This window comes from Micropterus dolomieu, linkage group LG18 (genome assembly GCF_021292245.1).
Source record: "Micropterus dolomieu isolate WLL.071019.BEF.003 ecotype Adirondacks linkage group LG18, ASM2129224v1, whole genome shotgun sequence".
Lineage (NCBI taxonomy): Eukaryota > Metazoa > Chordata > Actinopteri > Centrarchiformes > Centrarchidae > Micropterus > Micropterus dolomieu.
Window position 1 is genome coordinate 1,468,279 of NC_060167.1, and position 21,462 is coordinate 1,489,740.

The 21,462-nt window shown below is 43.8% G+C and overlaps 1 protein-coding gene across 4 annotated transcripts in view; it reads left to right on the forward strand.

The window, feature by feature from the left end:
• Positions 1-13,914, forward strand: part of nicn1 (nicolin 1) — a 16,152-nt gene extending 2,238 nt beyond the window's left edge. Inside the window, exons 1-7 of one of the 4 annotated variants that reach the window (XM_046028504.1) lie at positions 121-256; positions 1,998-2,147; positions 5,763-5,942; positions 9,610-9,723; positions 11,513-11,581; positions 11,987-12,091; positions 13,618-13,914. In XM_046028504.1, coding sequence (XP_045884460.1) covers positions 2,001-2,147; positions 5,763-5,942; positions 9,610-9,723; positions 11,513-11,581; positions 11,987-12,091; positions 13,618-13,659 — 657 coding nt within the window. In that variant the 5' untranslated portion in view covers positions 121-256; positions 1,998-2,000 and the 3' untranslated portion in view covers positions 13,660-13,914. Of the gene's footprint in view, positions 1-120; positions 257-1,997; positions 2,148-5,762; positions 5,943-9,609; positions 9,724-11,512; positions 11,582-11,986; positions 12,092-13,617 lie in introns of those variants that run through there. The other 3 variants (XM_046028505.1, XM_046028506.1, XM_046028507.1) reach the window with 3 other exon arrangements.
• Positions 13,915-21,462: the final 7,548 nt, after the last annotated feature.

Genomic DNA, 21,462 nt, shown 5'->3' on the forward strand with positions numbered 1-21,462 from the left:
TATAATATAATATAATATAATAATAATGATGCGGTGCCTGAATTGAGACACAGCTGACTGACTGCTGCTGACTCTCTAAAAGCGCCGCTGGCCCTTTAAGACTCTCGCCGTCGCCTTGGTTACACTCCGGAAGTAGCAGGGCAGCCTTAGCACATAAACATTGTTAGCATGTCAACATCTGCGACTTGAAGCATTTCAGTTTCACTTTTCCTTTTGCTGCTGTTTTACAAACCGAGTCTCGTCTCTGCCAGGAAAGGTAAGAGCTGGACCAGCACAGCGTCACTTCCTGGGTTTATTAAAGCCTTTATTTCAGCAGGAATGCCGACTCATCTGTTTACTGCACCGTTAGCTTCCCCGCTAACGTCATTACGGTAACCTCGTCTGATGAGGAGTGTGTTAGTTTGCCTCACACAGCTGATTTACTGATTTATTTCACACTGTAAGGCCTCAGTGTGGCTGTTCAGCGAAACCTCTCGTGTCTCTGCTGCCTCCTGAAATGTCGCTGTCCATGGTGCTAAAGAGAGAAGCCGCGGCCGGTGTTACGCCGAGTTTTGCCTGCCTGCTAGAATTGCATGCACCTCCAGATCCTGCTGTTAAACGCTAGAATATGTGGGATTTATCAATGATGATAAATGATTCTAACGTTTAGAGTCTGTAACATTTTAATACACTTATTAGAAGTGCCATTCCTTGACATTCAGTAAATATAATCTCTGTGGTGATAACGCCGTTTGATCAGTGAGCACAGCAAAGTGTCTGAAAAGGACCTGAAGAGGTGGATGCATAATTCGGCAGATCAAATTTTGTGAGATTTGCATCCACTTCTTTTCTCAGCATAAATGAGCGTTATCACCCGCGAGGTGCATGCAATTCTCGACAGGCAGGCAGAATTCGGCACAACACCTGTATTTATAAAGCTTCTCAAAGTGCCATTTTTGTCTTAAGTGCTGAGAATTCATGAAATTTACTCCTACTTTTACACTTAAGAATAAAAGTAGGTTATCAAATTACTCAAACTAAGAATCACTCTCACTCTCCCAGTTATTTAAATCAGCTCCAGAGGTCTCTCAGGGGGTCAGGAGCTGCCTGCAGGGGCTTGTGATGGCGCTGAGGAGACAGAGACAGAAGAGGAAGAATGTTTCTGAATTATTAGACGGGGTCGGACAGTCAGCGAGATGGTGAGGGACGTCATCTCACCTCTGACTCACCACAGGACAAACGCAGCAATGCTGATGATTGTGGCCGTCACAACCATCAATAAGCCGAATAGAAATGGAAACAATCATAGCACTTAGGCTACAGCTCCACACACTGTCACGCATTTCATCGACTTCTCAACAACACCCCCCCTCTTTATCTATCTATAAAGATTTTTCAGCAACATACACTGAAATATTGTTTAGTACAAAAACTTTCTGGACACTCAAGCTGTGTGCTACTTAACCTCACACTGATTTATCGATTAATCGAGTAGTTGTCAACTGTTGAATTGGTATTTTCTGGTTTCTTTGTTCCTCAATGACAGTAAACTGAATATCTTTGTGGACAAAACAAGACATTTCAGGACATCATATTGAGGGTTGGGAAACCCTGATCGATATTTTTCAGCTGACGTTTTTTAGACCAAACGACTAATCGCTTAATAAAGAAGATAATCGACAGATTAATGTACAATGAAAAGAATCGTTGCAGCCCTAGAATTCATGTTACGCTCAACAGACACCTATGATTAATTAAGAGACTAAATGCAACCCCCTTTGCGCCCAGGTGATGCACCGTTTAACTATTGTTGGACACGCTCTAAAGGCATCATGCACTTCAGACGGTGCGCTATGGATCGTTTAAATACGACCCTAAGACCTTGATAGGTCGCAGGAGTTGTGATTCAGAAACAGGCCTCAGGAGTACAGCCTGTTGCAGCAGGTGCCGACCACTCGAACACATCTTTTCTCAGTTGTGTAATTTATATCCGGTGTCTAACTGTCATTTGTTTTCAGAAGATGAGCGGCGGCACCGACACCATCAAGCCTGTGACCTGCACCATCAAACCTCCGGTCTACCTGCAGATCGGAGACGTCAAAACAGACGCAGCGCACTCCGGTGTTTGTGTTGTTGACGTCACCCTCCCGTATGGACAGCCTGTCAATGTAAGCTACCGTTTACCCACAGAGAGCTGCTGATTTAATGCACAGAACCAGTGACATCCATGCCAGCCACCGTATATTCAGTTATATCAAAAACTGCTTTTCATGCTTTATCTTCTCTTCAAATTGCGGCATGAAAAACAGACCAGAGTTAACCTCAACTACTGACACATGCTCTTCACTACACTGCTAAGTGGCTCATTCCACCATCATTCAAAAGGACACATTATTATGATATTAGATTGTACTTCAAATATGGATTTAAACTGGGGCAGGTCTTCAATTCTCATTATAAAAATGTCCAGACGGAAACAGGCGCACGTAACCTGTCTGCTGAAGAGGTTTCATTTTCGGATTACACAGTTTTTCTTCTGCTTTATTGAAAACTAAGCCCTGGTTTCCATGAGCATGGCTGTGAGGCGCTGAAGGAGTGTTTTTGTATTTCTTATACTAAAGTACAGACTGAGGAAAATACCAGCTCGTGATGAAGAATTTGGCCACTGACCACTTATTGAAATCTTTTGATCTGTTTCTTATGAACCGATGCCGTGTTTGCATTAAAACAGAAGACTTGTTTGTGGGTACACGGGTTTCCATTATCTAAAAATATACTGGACCACACGTCCTGTTAGGGTCGATTGCTGAGCTAAAGTAAATATATTGCACTAGGTTTAAAAGATCGCTTATGGATCTTTTTGCTTGCCACTATCTGTATCGTCGTCCTGAAGGGAGCAGCTCAAACTCAGTATGGAGGGGCTGTTTATGTAGAGCTGTCCTGTAAAGATCACCCAGTGACTCTTGTCCTATTATCTTTCCTGCTGTATAACTAACTAACTATCCCACATTCAGCGCTATTGGCTACTGTAAATGCCAATCAACATCTGCAGCAAGTCCCTCCCTGTCTGTGTTTATATGCAGAAGCAAATAGCACATTAATGGGAAAATAAAATGTATATTAAAATCTCTATAATGTTATAAGAACAAAATGAATCAGTTCTTTGTTGTTTGAATGAATCATTAGGCTACATGGATACTATTAATAAAGTAGGATTATTTTTCTCTTTTAAACCAATAACTTTCAAAATTGTCTTACAAACCAACATGAAAACTTGAACTGCAAGCAGTTGTAAGCGGGGTCCAAGCCTCCCGGCGCAAGACTGGAATTTCTTTTTGACGTCTTTAATCTGCAACAACAGCGCCACCTATAGGTATATTTGGGTCAACTTTGGTGCCTGTAGTAAGGGGACCATGCTGAACAATACGGCACTGGTTTCATGTGAGTGTGACTTGTGGTTATAGAGGAACAATTTTCTGTGATTAAATAGTGCCACCTAGGGGCGAGTTGCACCAAATTTTGCACAGGCCCTCAGGGGGGGCCCAAATTTCCTCTACAAACTTTCATCAGCTTGGTCCAGAGATTATCCGTGCCAAGTTTGGTGTTGATCGGACATGCGGCTTCGGAGGAGTTAATTAAAATAGGTTTTTCAGTTTTCACGATTTTGCAAAAAAAAAAAGTCCAGTCGGAAATGGGCGTGGCCTATACCACGAGATTCCGCTGGATCCCCCGAACGCGTGGATATAAGGTTTTTGATATACGCCTTCGTAGGCGGGAGTGTTGTACGTGTTGACCTTACTTATAGCGCCCCCTAGTGGTAGAAGTGTGCGGATTTTTGCGCCTGAGTTACTTGCAGGGGCTTGTACCGACCCTATGAGTTTCGCGTGCCTAGCAGTTACCTTCTAGGCTGCAGTAGTGGAATTAAAGCGGAAGAATAAAAATAAATACGAGAACGATTACGATAGGGTTCCCAGCCCCACTCGGGCTTGGACCCCTAATAATAAAAATCTGAGCGGAAACAATAGGGTTCCCAGCCGCTTCGCTGTACTGGGAACCGCGATGCCTTGCATTCGTGGGTTCCCAGCCCCACTCGGGCTTGGACCCCTAATAAATCGTGATCCTGCCTGACCGCTGGTACAAAGCATTGCATGTGGTCAGCCTAGTGTCTTGTTTGAACCAATAGACTCTTCACACATTTGTAGAGGGGTGAACAATAACCTTATTTTGACACAGTGAATCTCTGTAGGTTTAGGAAAGATATCTCCAGACAGGAAGTACCCTTCAGATTTGGTGTTCACACGTTGGATCCTGGAACTGGATCTCCTCGGCCGGGCTCAATAAACAAATACTGTGTAAGTCTTCGAAACGTCTTCATCACACCTGAACCTGGCTCGCTTTATTTCCGTAACATCTACGACTGGCAGACGTCATGTCAAAAAACAAGATGCTGAAGTTCTTACTGGTGACTGTTCTTACTTTTACTCATTTGGCAGAGGCTTTTATCCAAAGCGACTTACATTTGAGAAACAACATACAAGCATCAGTAAAATAAGATCTACAAGTGACAATAAATCCCCGGAAGAGTTAACGAAATAGTGCAACCAATCCAAGAGAATTGTAAGCAGACAGAAGAAGAAGAAGAGCACAGCATGTCAGAGGTTAGAGGTGTTATCATAGGAAGTGTTCTCTGCAGAGTTTTCAGCAGCTTCTTAAAGTCAGAGAGGGACGCCGCTGCTCTGATGGCGTGCGGCGGGTCACAGATGAGAACAGGGACTGAGGTCGCTGAGCCAGGCGGCGTTTGTTCGGCGAGGAGGAACGTAAGCTTGTATTACGGAGCTTAGGTAGATGCTGCAGACCCAGGAGTCGCTCTGGATGCAGCATCAGGGACTTGGATTTGATTCTGGAGGCCCCGCGGAGCCAGTGGAGGTCACTGAGTAACAGAGGGACATGAGTCCTTTTGGGCTGATACATTATTTATACTTTGTAATACTTTTAGACCCGAAAACCTGTAACTCGTGTATTAGTAGAAGTAAATGTACTATTGTAAGAGAGTGAACATCACTAAAGGACTATGGGTAGTCTCTTCACAGTTTGATTTTCAGCAAATTCTCAAAGCATCATTTTTCCCCTCAAACTTAATTTTACCCAGCGTCCATGTTCCTGGTGTCTCCCAGTGGCAGAAAACACACACACACCATACAAAACAGTTGTTTAAATATTAAGCTTTATTTCTGTCTTGAGAGAGACTTCAAACATTTTGGGCGCTGACCTACTTTTTAAGCATTTAGTCCTAATTAAAACTCATTTTTAATGCAGAGCGACTCCTCGTTAGTTCAGAGCTCAGAGCTTCAAAGGCGTCTGCCTGGAGCGGGTTTATGCATGAAGGAATTATCTCCACCACCGAGCGTTTTGATGGTACTGTCTTTAGGTTTAAATGTTAATACTGTGATTTGGCAGACTCAGTGTTTCTTAAAGAATAGGTGGAGACCCTTCATGGATTAGAGGCATTTTTTCTGGGCACCAATATGGTTTAATGAGTCTGATTTATTGTGCTAAAATTTATTTTCAAGTTTAATTTCACCCACCAGGGCACCAGAGAACGTATTTATACTGGCAGCCCTGTAATATAATCTAATTATAAATTGGGTCTGAAGCTAAAAAGCTCAAGGAAATCATAATAAATGTAGATTCAGTCTGAATGACTTTGTCCGCCCACTTAAATCAGATCCTAATATCATTCTGCACCGCGGTTTTTATAATCTGCGTCGCTGTCTGTCTTTCAGATTGAGGAAATCACCTTCAAGAACTACTACACAGCCTTTGTGACTGTGCGTTTGTTGCGGAGGGGCCCCAGGCAGGAGGCCCCCGCTAAGTGGTGCACCGCTCTGAGAGACCTGCCTCTGATGGACAACCCCCACACCGAGGGGGGCTCCCAAGACTACTGCTCCATCCACAGGACACAGGTGGGCACAGGTCGGACACCTACAAGCCTGGAGGCTCCTGATCTGTAGCAGCTGTGTGCTGTTATTTCACCAGGGGAGCGCTTCACGTTAGAGTCGTTTGGCGGAAAGAAGTGTGAATGTACAGAAGTCTAGAGAAAACTTTCCTGATGAGTTTCTGGTCTCAGTCGCTAGTTTCAAGTCTTCTTCAACACAGCATGATGTTCATTTAGAGGAACAGAGACCAGGAAGCAGGGGAGGCTTTAGGGCGGGGCTAGAAGTCACTACCATGGCGACCAGAGGCGACTCGTATCCGCTGCTCTGTGTACATTTAACCAGCGCCGCTGAAAAGGCCTATTAGCAGTCGGCTGTTTCTGTTTCAGTAAAGAACATTTTGCTTTAAGCCTGTTTGTCGTTAGCCAAAATTAGCCAGCACGTGGCCACGTCCAGTTCTAAAACAAACAAGATGGCCAAAATGCCAAACTGGAGGCTTCAAAACGGCGGTCCACAAACCAACAGGTGACGTCACGGCGGCTACTTCACTTCTGTCACACAGTCTGTGCGTGAAACAGTTACCATCAGACAATCAAATCAACTCTTAGACAAGCAACAATCAGCAACAATCTGCTAAAGGGAAACGTTTCTGTGCTCACCTTAAATTTGGAAGCGAATTGTGGCTCAGTGTGAAGCTTACGTACAGCACACACACACTGGGGATGGATTTATCAGAATGTATTGTGTCCAGCGGTTAAACTATCACATGAGCAGTATGTGCATATTCATAGATTTCTCCGTATCTGACAAATTATTATTCAAAGCAGAGTTTTTTTAACACGTCTGGAGGGAATCGTTAAATAATGAAAGACTGACATCCAGAACTTCAGCTTAGTGGTGAATGGCGGCACGGTGATGCAGTGGTTAGCACTGTCGCCTCATAGAAAGAAGGTCGCGGGTTCAAACCCCGGTTGCCCCGGCCTTTCAGTGTGGAGTGTGCATGCATGTATGTATGTATGATGATATATTTCTCTCATTCATAAGTAATTATTTTCATTATTTTACACAGAATTATTGTTCGAGAGCAGTTAATTGCTCGTTTGTAAATAAAGTAGTTATACATAATTTCTCTTTTACCGCGTGATTTATTTTGTTCTACGTTTTAGTTGTTCTCGATCCCATAAAGCACTTACTTATAAGTGATTATTTATAGTTTACAATAAATCTTAAGAAATAAATGAGTCACTCAGACAGGTTTCAGTGCAAATGTTTATTTTAGGTAAATTGTAGTTAATTTCTTGAAGTGTCTTGGAGACAGAGGTCAGTGTTGAGTGTAGGTGCTTGGGTTGTTCTCAGGTTTGCTGCTGCAGCTCAATATGACGTCTCGTTTGTCGCTTACTTTTTGCAGCTTTAACTCCACATCTGAAATAAGGTCACTGATGCTGCGTTCCAGGCAAGTCAGAACTGGGAAATTTCCAACCTCCAATTAGAAAAAGTACTATGGATGCCACCTGAGGTGGGATTTCCTACTCGTGAACTCGGAGGAAAAATCTGTACCCCGATTTCACGAGTAGCAGCCGAATGACGTCACACAACAATGGCAACAATGACCTAAAAGGCAAAGTGTTAAATTAAAATAATACATACTAGTATCAAATAATAAAACTTGTTCTGCGTGTAAATAGATGTAGAAATATTAAACAAAAATTATTATGTAGGTGGTTACAGTAAACAACAGGAATATGTTAAAAAGGCCCAGAAATGTGAAAACATTTGGAAATTTAGCCTCCAACCTTTTGAGGATTACCAACTGATGCAGCGGGGGCAGGACAAACAGCCCCCCCCCCCCCCCCCCCCCCCCAAGAAAATTTTATGTTTTCCGATGAAAAATATGTAATTTCACATCATATTGAGCCGTTATTTTCACCATATCTCTGAACAAATAGTTGGAACAGCTCGAGCAGATAATAAATAAACACCACCCGAAGATCAGTCTGCTGGAGGAACGACAACCTTTAGATTTGATGGTCGTTCTGTTGCTCCTAGGTGATTTTACAGTGAGGGCACAGCATGTTTTGGGCGTCGCCCCCTGAAACCCTGTTAATGTGACCTCAGAATCATCATAGATAGGACTGTTCATGTTTGCCTTCTGTGTCTTCATTTTACAGCTTCTGACATTTATCTGTAGACATTAACATAAAATATAGGCAGCATCAGAAACCTCCTCCAAATTACAGCTTCCAGTTACTTTCTATAAATTGAGCTAATGTTCAGATACATAACAGCTGTGTAGCTGCTGTAGACGCTGCTCAGCTGGTCGTCTGAAGGGGAGGGGGGGGTGAAAACATTTGTAGCGCATAGTTTAATGATTATGGGAAATTTTAGTAGTGGTGGTCGTGATTCAGCAGCGGCGGTCACGAAAGCATATAGAGGAAACGCTGAGCTGAGTTTGTTGTTTACATTTGGCGTCATGCGGCACCGTGCACCTGAAACGCTTTGAGGTCGGATATTTCAACTCGCTGCGCCTGTACTCAGAATCTGGAGTTACAATGCGTAACTATCGCTCTATTTCGTGTAGCTTCGCCCTCTGAGACCATCGCTGTTGGGTTAGAGTCAACGCCTCACTGGCCCATACGGTACCACCAAGCCCAGACCCACCTGCGAGTGGGATTCTAAGAACAATGCTGAGAACAGCAGTTTAAGAACACGTCATGAATCAGACGTAGACTTGAGGAACTTTCTTGAGAACAAACTTAGAAAGATATTGGTGAATGAGGCCCAATCTTCTCACTCGGACTGCACCTTCAGCGGGCGTTGATATACTGGTGACCGTGTGTCCCTCGGCAGTGCTCAGATGGTGTTTATTCCTCTGAAGTGTGTGAAAATGATGCCACCTGCAAACCAATCTGTGTTCAGCAATGCCAAAAACAAAACGATGCTGGCTACCCGTGAATGTTCCTGTGAAGGTAAACCTTCCTCTTTAATCCTAGTGAACATTAAATGACACGTCTGCTGCAGCTAAACTTCACTACAGATCTGTAAACCACCAGATCCCACTGCGGTAAAACTAACACAGCTCGCCAGCCTTATTCTACCGCTCAGCTGGCGTTGGACTCCAGCCAGCCGACTCTGCGAGGAAGCCTCAGTAAGCTTTGTTATGTTGATATGTGAGGACAATACAAACAGAGTTATTTTTATTTCTTCTTTTTACTCCTGGTTTATTCTCAATGCAAACAGACACAGATGGTGAACTGTGTTTACTTCAGATGGTGAGCTGAGCCCGACGCAGTTTAAGGGCTCGTCCTGGACGTGTAAATAATGTTTATTCACTGTTTATGGGTTATTGTTTGGAATATTTAGCCTTAAGGGAGAATATATGGTTCTGGATTTTATCCCATATTTTCCCCTGTTGATGGTCAGAATAGAAAAAGCAAAGCAGTAAAGATGGTTACAGCCGCGTCTCGCAACTCCACCGCCGCTCCTACCATAAAGTACAGGCTGCTGCTGCAGCTGCACTTTAATCGCACGCCTTTGTAGCAACTAGGAGTTAAGAGTCTTTCTGTGGTGGATGCGTCACGGTGGAAACTGAACCTGAGTCTCCCTCTATTTTACAGTCAAGTTTCAAATGCAGCGTTTTGTTTTTCTGCGAGCACGTGTCACCTGGCGTTACTTGTGGTGTTCTGTGTGGTTTGTCCAGATGCAGGTGGAGCCGGATCACGTGACGTCTGTGAGACTGATCCTGAGACAGCCGTCCTCCGCCTGGCTCACCTTCAGCCTGGAGGAGATCAAAATATACCCTCACGTGGAGCCGGTTAGTTTTTATTTTAAATTAATTATAGACAGAGAAAAAAGTTTACACCTGCATTTACCATCACAATCTGAAATGGGGAACTTTAATAACACTCGGTGCACACGAGAGGATTTTAAAAAACTTGGGAGGCCACTGACATGACGACAGATTTAACTGATCTATTTTAATCTGAAAAACAGATCAGTCCAGACGCAGGACCACACACTCGTTTATACTAAAAGGTATCAGAGTGGCGGTTCTGGGGAAACAAACAAGGAGGCAGACTGTCTGCTGCAATCACTTTATAATACACAACAAAAATATAGAAAAACGAGACAGTTCCGTTTATTAGGCCGCAACCACACCCGTAAAACCAAAACCACGAGCTATAAGGCTGAAGAGAACTGCTGAGTCAGGTGATCTGAGTGACCCCTTTTAAATGCAGGAAGTCACGAGATCTGTTGTTAAAGTTTTTCACAATTGCTAAGAAACATTTCTTGAAACCTCCCCCCATATTCTCAAAACTTTAAACACAACACCCGGTCTTTAACCAACATTCACAAAACCCCCGACTCTTCTGGCAAAAATCAAACACTTCGCCTCAAAACCATGTGATCCGAGCTCAAAATCAAACAATGCTTTCAAAACATAAACACAGCCAGTCAGTAGGTGACGCACTGCAGAGCGACACTACATCCACAAAGAGAACACAGCGCTCAATTTAAAAAGTGTAGAAATCACAACTTAGTACAGAAAATATATAGTATACTGTGTACTGCAAGTAATACAGTATTGAATATCTGTATATTCAAATACAGTAAGAACAAAGACAACTGTAAATGAAAAGCACATTACACTCAAATGTTGCGCAACTGCAAAGTCAAAGTCAATACTTCGTCCACATCACATGCAACTTTGTCCCTCGCCAAGCAAAGGAGGAAAAACTCGGAAGTGACTGCAACTCTCCAGGCAGAGAAAACTTCTTCTGTTGGATTGAAGTAAGGGCTGCAGGTTGAAGGTAAACATTTATGAATCACTGGTTGCTGGTTTACGTTGAACCACTTGCTTAGCGGGACACCACAGAAAGCTGACATCGTCCCGTAGACAGGATGTACTGCCGGCTGATGATCCTGCTGCTCACGCTCAAACACGAAACCCCAACGACCAAGAAAAGTAAGAAGATGTTCAGTGTTCTATGGCCCCAAGGCTGAGTGAAGGTAGAAAGCTTGGTCAGAGACTGTGACATTGCCACCACGCTGGCCAGGGACATTTTGGTTTGATCACATCATAAGAAACAAGTGTGCAGAATGATGAGTTCTTGTAAAAGTGTAAAAGAAGACAGCTGTGTTGTGGTTGTGTTTAACTTTTGCCGCATGTATTTACCATTTTGCAACACAAGAGCATGACAGTGCAGAATGTTTTAGTGACTGAGAATGTGTTTAGAGATTTGCAAACAGTGTCTTAACGACCTGAACTTGTTTTAGGTTTTGCCTAAAGAGTGACTGATTCCACAAATGTGTTTAGGCCACTGAGCTTGGTGTTCAGAGAATGGGCTTTAGTGTTTCAGCTCATTCTGTCTGCGTCTGGGGGGCTGGATCTGTGGGAGAGGGGGGTCAGAGGGACGCTCCGAGCAGCGTGCGCTTGCGTCGACTGCGTTGCGATTCTTAATGCTACCAGCAGATGGTGCCAAAGGCAGAGCTTTTCAAATCCTACTCAAACACACATTTAAGATCAAGCTAATTAAATGATTCCAGCACGGAGACTGCAACGTTAGACTGCATTGACTTTACACGGCTGTTCCTCCTTCCAGGACCCAGAGAAGGAGGTTTCTGATTGGCTGTCTGACCTGACCCTGGCCGAACAACACCCTGACCTGGAGGTAAACATTTGGTTTGTTTCTATCTGTGTAAAGCTGCCATCCAGGACTCGGAGGTCACATCCTCAGTGTCTGTTTTGGGGTTTACATACTCTGCACTACATATTTTATGTCTCTCCAGATTTGGGGAACATTTCTTCTTCTTCTTCCTCATATTTTGATAACATTTTCTAATGAAATAAATAGTGTTTCTTTATTCATTCTCCTGCTTTTTAGTCTAAAACTCCACTGGCAGTGTCTGAAAAGGTTGTGGAGGTACATGGTTTTAACAGTGATCTTCACGTGTTCACGGACGATATAACTGAAGAGTTTACTGTAAACAGTTGTTGGGGCGGGAGGAGCTTTTGTAAATCCTGCCTGCAGCCCTGTGAGTAAACACCCCGGCCTCCCCTGCTCCACGTCTCCTAGGGCCTCCCGGACCCCCAGACCGTATCATCCAGCATCCAGCAGATGTGGGCTCTGACTGAGGTGATGCAGACCAACCAGACTACAGCCTCCATCGGACGATTTGACGTGAGTGTGTGTAACACTCTTAATAGGTTGAGGCGATCCAAGCCATCTAGCCTCTTGGATTTTTTATTTTTTTTTACTTGAACGCAATGGAGGGAGAAGTATTTATAAACATCAAATCCTTCTAATGAATTCCCCCATGGTACAAATCTTATGTGGGGAAGAAAACATCCTCTAAAGAAATGACTGATGTTCTCAGTCAGTATTCTGATTTAAAACCGCTTTGATAGCTTTGTCAATTTAATCGCTGTTTTTATGCCGTACATTTTGGGATCTTGGCCTTTTTTTTAGATTTTCAGCTTCAGTCCCACCTACAAAGTGACACCAGAACTAAATGTGAGATGTGACCGACGATTCAGATCCAGAACACGTCGTCCGTAGCCGTGTGTCAGTTCGGATACGCTAAGGGCCTGAGGCCTGATTTCCTGAAGGTCTGCGGGAGTAAAAACGTGTGCAAACGTGATTTCACCAGCAGATTAACCTGTAAACTGATCCACTAACGGCGTGCACTCAGAAAGACGTCTTCCAAAAGTACAAGCTAGCACCTGTTGTTCATTTACTACTTCGGCCTTAATGAATATGCAATTTGGGGCATTTCAGTTTTATTGTGTAAAGTAATGGGAGGGTAACATGCAAATCTATTTATTTACTACACGCAGTGTGATCTAACAAACCTAAACGCAGTTTCATGTGAGAGCAGCAGCATCTGTATTTGATACGTTTGAAAGGAAGTTGCAAACCGCCAAGTGCTGCAGAGATGCTGCTGTTATCGCTGGAGAAGGAGAGACAGCCGTGATGAAAGAAGACGTAGAGAAATGAACAATATTAGATAATATTATTCTATTTCCAATGTATTGAAATACAATGATTTTATTTAAATTTTTCGATGAACTATATGAATTGAACTGGGTTTTTTTTGTATTTTCCTTGAAGCTTTGGCGATACCGTTGTGTTAACGTTGTATTTAATGTAGTGAAGGGCATCTACACTGCTGGAATTACACAAAGAGAAGAAGAACAGCGTGATGACGAAACGTCTGACGACAAAATACTGCCATGTCCATGGAAGAGGGTGCCCGCGGTTATGTAGATAGAAATGTCTCATTCTAAGGTAATAAAAACACAACTGTTGATTATGCACAGCACTGAAGACATAGTTATAGATATTATATTGCATTTCTGCCACACTGAACCTTTAATGTGATGAAATGTACGAACACTGAGTGGCACTGGACGTTTCCCAACCGTCCAAATTATACAACGTTATTATTCCAACAACCGACCTGTGCTCTCCTTTCTATTGGTCGATGGTCTCCTTGCCAGTTTAAAGCTGAGCAGAGTTACGGTGACCGTTCCAGTTGTGAGTTAGGTGTTAAATTGCTGTTTGGAACAGCTGCAACACAGCGAGATGCCAGTCAAGCGCGGTCTGTCCCGCCCACATGGTCCTGAAGAAAGTAAGTGGAAACACCCGTGTGAGCGTTCAGGGCCTTTTTAAATGAAACCGTGCTCGTGTGTTTTCTGTCGCCGCAGGTGGACGGACGCTACGACATCAACCTGCTCTCCCTGACGTAACACGGCCACGAGGAGCTCACTATGAAGACCGCAGTTCAGTCTGTGAGGGAGCGATGACCCGTACGAATGTATGTTGCCTTGCGGAGAGGAACAAGTATTATGTGTGTGTGTTGCCTTTTTGAACTTTAATGAGCAGAACTATTTATTTCTTGGTCGTGACACTTCTCAGATAAGCTTGCACTCGGGCACGAGCTGGACGTAATGAGTTTGTTTTTCCTTTCAGGGCATGTCAATAAAAGTAAAGCATTAACTGCACGTGTGTTTTTACTCATGTGGTTATTTATTGAGCTACATACCCTGCATACAGTGTGGCAACACTGTGAGCAGTCTTATTGTCGAGCATCAATATTTAGCGTCCTGCTGTGACCCGCTGAAACCATTTATCCCAGTAATTGCTTGACTTGTGTTGGGGTCCGGGCCGCAGGAGGTTTGAAAGAGTCCCATCGATCTGTGGAAACATGTAGGCGGCAAGAGAGGGAGAATGTGAAGCTGTCCGCTGTGCAACACTTGGTGGCAGCAGTGGATTAATAAAGAGCTTCTCAGCATCTTTGTGAGAACCAGTTTAGGTTAAAGACCTTTAGAGGACAGTGAAAACATTCTTTACTTCCTCGAATGGCTGTTGGAGGTTAAACTAGAGATTTTTGGGTTGAGGAGCTGAAACCCGTTCCGTCAGAGAGGGTCCTCGCAAGCTCTGAAGTACAGATCTGTGTTTGTATGTGTGAGTTTGACAGAACCAGGTAGAAGTGTACTTTTTTGAAAACATTACTTGCAGATCTTGTTGCCACACGTCTTCGCTGCATGACTGAGCAGTCGTCATCAAACAGTATTAACTTGGGGATTCTCTGCAGGAGCCGGTACATGGACTCTGTTTAGCAGCTGCCGCCTGGGGAACAAAATGCTCGGAGGTGCTTCTTTAAATATGTCAGCCGGTGTTCTTATTTCAAGTGCAGAACAGGATCGTAGATTCTCCAGAGGTTCCTTCAGCTGAAGGAAAGAGGACGTTGTTTAACTTTGCAGAGAACAGCTGCGCCTTTGCTCATATTGTAAACAGTCAGAATTGTGAATTGGTGGTTTTATTTCAGATACAGTCACAGCGCATACTGACAAGCACATTTGATAGGCCCCCACACACTGTACAGTACTTTCATTTTGTAGTATTTGCACATCCAGCTCACTAGGTTTAACTTGGCTGCTGCCGCACAGCATCACACATGCTTGTATGTAAAGGAAAAGTTCTCCCACTTATTACCACTGTAACGTTACAATTTCCTGCTGGGATCCATCCATCTGTCCATTCAGAGGGTCCTCGTGCACACTGTAGATTCTGTCCTTCTGTTTTTTAATGCGCATTTTGAAGCATCGCGTTAGAAAAGGGTGATGGAAACGGCAAAATTCTTGAGGTGGTTTTTGTAGAAAAAGAGTAAAGGAAACATGACTAGTGACGTTTAAGAGTGAATCTTTAGGAAGTTTAAAATTTGTTGTTGCCACATTGAATCAGTCTGACCGTTAGTCCCTGACTGCACTCTGCTTGGACTCGTTACTACAACCTTGTCATCCATTTCTACAAAATGTGGAGGGTTTGTTTTTTGGTCATTTCATCTACATGCATGAACTGCTTATCTGTTGGAGGAAGTGGGCTAAGATTTACTTTAGCAAATGAAAAGTACTAAAGTATTAGGAAGTAGATGTGCTTGTTGTGCTGCATGAGCCCTGCCAGTGTGACATTCATAAACATGTAAACAGTACTTTAATGTTGGAGCTGGAACAGTACTTCACTCCAGTAGTTTCAGTCTGGTTTGTACCAACACGCAAATATATAAAAGCTGAGTGAGCTAACACGGGCCAACAAAATAAAATCCTTTTGTTCAGATGATGTGAGGACGTGTGATGCAGGCTGAGCTGCCGCTGGTCCTGGGAGGCCCATTCGGTCCTGATGAGGAAAAGAGGTTAATGGCTGCAGATTTTCCTCACAGAAGGACTGAATGAAGCTGAACTGGACTGCTTGTGTTTGCAGGAGGGATGCAACACTGACTTGTTATAGGGTGAATGGAGGCAGAGCGCCTGCTGTTGGCTATACGCAGTATCAAAATCCTGGGCAACGGCGTGTTCTTTTATGGCAACAACGCGACTCTTCAGCAAGCTGAAGCAAAGAGTATATAAAAAAGGTACAATGTGAGTTCTTTGGAAGAACCCAGCTCGGTGTTCTCAGCGCAGATGTGATGGCAGAGGCTGAAGAGGCCGAGCAAGAGTAAATATGGGAGTGGCTTTCACTCGTTGGGTGTGTGCATGACAAATATCCATCTGACACAATGTGAAGGTTCTTGTGTTTTGACAACAGGAAACACATCATGAATGCGTGTGCAGCCAGCGTGGGAACAGTGGACCCTGCTACTGACAATAAAGGAGAGCGCCAAGTCACGACTGAAACCGAAAAATGCCAACCATAAATAAAACATGATGACAATCTAAAAGGACTGTCTGTAAGATAAGATCCTTATACACACACACACACACACACACAGTAAACATCCTGAAGGATCTCTCCTCCTCTTTGTCACTGTTTCTTCCATTTTAGTTTTTTTCTCCCTACCATCGCTGTTCTGTGTCGTCTGCTGTTTCTAAAGCCCTTTGAGACATTAAATGTGATATTGGGCAAACAAATCAGCTCTCCCTGACTTGACTTCAATATAGCTTCCAGCTGAGGAAGGATGAGACAGGTAAATGAGGGGGAAGGAAGTCAGAGAGAAGCAAATGGAGACAGAATTGAAGGAACAAATTGAGAACGGACAGAAAACTCACAACAACACACATACAAATCAGCAACTACAACACTGTGTGTACCACAAATCTGCAGCGCCAGCTGCCTACTCAAGTGTACTTGACATTTAAATTCATACACCTGGCCCGACTCTCCGTGCACCCTGCATACTGATGCATTCTGGAGCAGCCAAACATTTGTTAGAGAGCGAGAGCCGGAGTGAATGCAGGAGACGGGAGGGGAGGAGGGACACTGCCTTTGTGTGTGAAAGACAAAGAAAGACAATTAAAGAGGCGAACCGACAGAAAGACGCAGCAGACGGAGGGATCTGTACCTGCGGCGGTGGCGGAGTGATGAATCTGTTTGTTTTTCCTTCTAATAGAGAACACAAATCTCCTTCAACCACGGCCGAGGCAGCTCTCAGCCCACAGAGCTCCATCTTCTCTTCTCCATCTCTCCCTCTCTTCTTACCTTCTCCAAATTAGCTGGCAGCTGCAGTTCGACTCACAAACAGAACTCTCTTCCTCAGCCAGGTGGAATTCAGGTGTGTGACCGAACAGTACAAGTTGATCTGCAGAGCTGGGATCGCTCCATGTTGACCAGCGTATAGCCGCTCTTTAGTTTGGCTGTGCATCTTTTTACATTATCAAGGATGTGTTTATTTTCTGCAGCGTGTCCAGGTTTGTTTACCAGCTGAGGGGCCAGTAAACATAGGAGTCGGTTCATGGAGCTAACCAGTAAAATCTGTTTCTTTCAGGCTTTACTGTTTTAGTTCTTGCCTTTCAGCCCGTGAGATTTTACAACATTCAACAACTAAACGGTTGTTTGCAACTTTCTTGTAGCTCAGAACCCAGATGCAGACAAGAACACAGTTCAGGAAGGTTTTCGCACAGTTTATTGAACACAAGATTTGGTGAGACGGGCTTGATGCTGGGGGGAAAGGTGCCTCCGGTGTGGCAGGCAAGGCAGGGAAAAGGGTGGCTGACTGAGAAGTGAGTCCGCGATGGTGAATCTCCAATGAGGCGTAATCAGAGTGACACAGTGAGAGCAGAGCACAAGGAAACAGAGTCAGTCACAGGCACAAAAGGTCTCACGAGGCAAGTTTCACCTACAGACATAACTTAATCCGGCAGGGAACTGAGGACATGGCGTTATGACCAATTGCTGGTCCTTGAGCCTTGGTCTCTTCTCCTTCCTTGGACCCCTGCAGACCAGTTTGGAGACGCTGACCCAGCTGTTTAGCTCTTATCAAAGTTCAAATGATCAAATTCGTACACTTTCCCGTACATGAACTCTGAGGAGAGATCCCACCCACTGACAGGAGAGATGGTCAAGAGACAATCAGTGTTATTCATAATGTTATGGCTGATCGGTTTAACTCCTTCTCCTGCTAAGAGCTCAGCGTTCATCAGTACACAAAGAATGTAAATTATACTTTTATAAGTATTATTTTGAGTACCAGTAAAGTTAAACTGCAGCTGAAGAATTTATTTGGATAGAACAGAGAAGCAGGACACGAGGGAGCGAGACTGGAATCAAACCGGGGCCGAGGCTGCTTTAACGACTGCAGTCCAGGAGCTGTCTCTGAAAATAAAAGGTCTAAATGTATGCATATTGTGGCATTTTTCTTCGTTAATCTGGCCCCGAGTGCTGAGTGTTTACTCGGCTGACTGGAAAAGGTCAGCAGCTGTTAAACCTCATGAACTACTGTGCATCTGCAGCAAACTGGAGTCCTGAAAATAAACTAAAAAAAAATTAAAAAAGTTACTTGCAAACTCTCAAGAAGGACCAAAGTCGCTGTAGTCCTGGTGGCCCAAATCCTTAAGCACATCCTGACAGTTTAGTAATCCTAAATGAACTTGGACTGCAGAAACTTGGAGAGAGTTTTAAAGAATTAGTCTAATAAAATCCCCAACAGGAGCGTTTTAAGTTGTTCTTCAGCCGGTGGAACTCCCTGCACGCCTGAATCTCTCTGTTGGGTGCAGTTTGTGTGTTGCTGATGGGGAGTTTGTTTTAATAATGTAAATGGAATTCCAACAAGAGTGCACTTTGCTCTTGCCAGGGGAAACAATATTTCTCCAAACGGATGTTATTGGACTGAAATTAAATGTGTTTTGTCTCTCTCTCTCTCTCTTTTAGCTCCCACTCCCATTTCTCTCTCGTTCAACCTCCAGCCTTTACTATCTATTCTGTCCCTGCCCTCCACGTTCACAGTCTGATTTGATCCTTGCAACATTGCATCACTCTGCGTGTTGAGTGATGAGCCTCTGCAGCTTTTCACCCCAACGCCATGAATCATTTATTCAGATGAGCCTGTGACAGCAGTGTCGTAGCCCTTCTCTAATACCTGACAGCAAGAAGAAAGATGCCTCGCGCCGTGAAAGGAATACTTCACGCTGCCCTTTCCACCTCCAGACAACACGAGCTCACAGGGACGCTGAGGGTTTATTTTCTTTAGAAAAGTGCTCAGCAGGTGGCTCTCAGAGTAACTTCTTAACTCCTGCTTGGGCTGATAAAACAAGTGTGGTCTACGTTCAGAAAACTGTGCGAAAGTCAGCAGGACAAAACAAAAGGTAACGCAGGATCAAATTTAAAAGTTCTTCATTGTAGTAAATGTTTAAGATGTTAGATTTTATACCCGACATGGAGAGAGATCTGTTGTGAAGTTTGTGGACAACAACACCATCATCATCATCATCATCGGCCGGATTTCACAACAATGACGAGACTTCATATCGGGAGGAAATTGATAATCTTGCAGAGCGGTGCTCCGTGAAAAACCTGCTGCTCAACGTCAGCAAAACCAAGGAGATAAAGACACAAAGTCCTGTGGACGTCGGTGGACATCAGTGGAGCAGGTGTTCAGTTTCAGCTTCCTCGGAATCAGCGTCACAAGGCGCTTTTACACTGCCCAGTTTTCCGGGCTTATTACGCCAACGTGCCGGCTCGCTGCGCTGTGTGAAAGGGTTAGAAAGGGGGGTCCAATTTGATCCGCCTCAGCCGGCACAGGAGTGACGATTCAAGCTGTTGTGTTACAGCTACAGTGGCGGTCTATTATTTATATAAGTATTTTTTTAATCGGTCTAAATCCACCGACTCCAGCTGCGTCACGGCTTTGTTAAGTCCCCAGTGTCCACTGGAAGTGTCTCAGCATTGACTTGTGGTTTCTTTGTGCTTCTTCAAAGCCTCGCGAGCCGGCCATACGTGACCGATTCAGGAGATGGTTTGCGGGTTTGGCGTGTGATCCGAAAGGAGCGGCAAAATGCAACAGACCCTCCTCAACATTTTGTGGACTTTTGAACTTGAACACAATTAGATTTTATCTACAGCTCATTTTAAATGACTAAAAAAAGTTTATCAACTTATGTCAGAATTGCTTTGATCAAATAACTTCAAAAATTGTGATGAAACAGAGGAAAAGAAAATGTTGACATGTTTGTGGCTTTGGTAAGAATTAAACTCTTACCCCATATTTCCCTAATAATAATTTTCTAAAGCAGGTAAAATCATCTCCAAAAAAGAAACCGCCTAAAGCCCAGCACTGTGGAAGGGTTATTTTTAAATAAAGATGAATAAAATGTTGTCTCTATTATCTAAAGTCACAAACCAAGTTATCACAACCCTCTCCCTTGTTTCCACTTTCATTCTGACTCTGTCATCGTATCATAAAGACAGACACCTTATTAAAAAGCTAATCAGTCATGTATTGGCATCACAAACATCATTCATTAATTTATACAATTCAAAGCTTCACACACCAAAGCCGTGTTGCTGTTATAATCACTCTGCCTGTTTTATATTTATTGTCCACTTTATGGCACAGTAGAGCAAATGAAGCGCCGTGAACCAATTGGATGGAAGGATGGAAGGATGGAAGGATGGAAGGCTTCATGAAGCTTCATCTCGCCATCACTACACAAATCCCCCTGTTTATATACGGTGGTCAATTCCCACCCAAACGCTTCAGCCCATCCCATTCTGATGCAGGTTCATCTACTCCATAACATTAACACCTAGAAATCTCTTAACATTTGGAACTTCGTTGTCAGTTCACTTCGCGCCCACTGCTTAGAAAACAGTTCAGGGTTATTCACACATTTATTTATAATAATCAAAAACAACCAAAAGAAACATTCCTATAAAGAAAGAAAACCCTCTACTTGGTTTGGCCCGGTGATGTCATCCATGACCACCTGTAAAAACAGGAAATGCTTAGGCCGCCCCTCCCCAAACAATTATCCTGCATGGTGGAACTGAACAAAGGAACAAACACTTGTAAGTATTAACACAGGAAACAATTAAACTAACTAATGACTGTGTGTTTACTCTAACTTACCATATGTAACATAATGCAAACACAAACAACCCGGGATAGTAAGTGGTGCACTTTTACACAAGCTATGGTAAAACCAAAACGCAGCAGTGTGGGTGGGGCCCAAAGGACAGTACCCACCCAGCTACAGCCTGGGAAGAGACAGCACCATCAGCCCCCCCCCAAGCTATCAGACTTTTTCCTCAGCACTGCTCCACTGGTTATAGTTTATTTCGCTTTACCATTTTAGGATTGCTGTATTGTACATTGATTGTCTGCTGTGTAGCAGAAAGGAGTTCTGCCCTGCTTTAAATGACCATATAAATGACCTTGAATCCACAGTACCGTATTACTGTCCGGGAAATGTGTTGCAGAAGCTGGCAGCCGGTTAAAGAAACCGGGGAAGCAGCTACCCGGGCTCTGTAGCAGCACCTTTAAAGCTCAGTCACTAACAAGTTGTGTCTTCTTCTTCTGTGATCTGTACAGAAAACATGAATATTTCTTGGCCCTAAGCAGCTTCCAACTGAGAAGAAGAAGAGTTGCCGCTCCAGGCCGAGAGACGGTGAAGCACATTAACCTCGTAAACGTTTGTCAAAGTTGTCATTTACATCGTAATTTAATGGGTTGTAACCATTTGTCTATTTATATACACTGCTTGAATTTGGGAGGAGGTTGAATTTGACTCCACAGACCTTCAGGTTCTGCAGTTTGTCCTGATCCAAGATCAGCATGT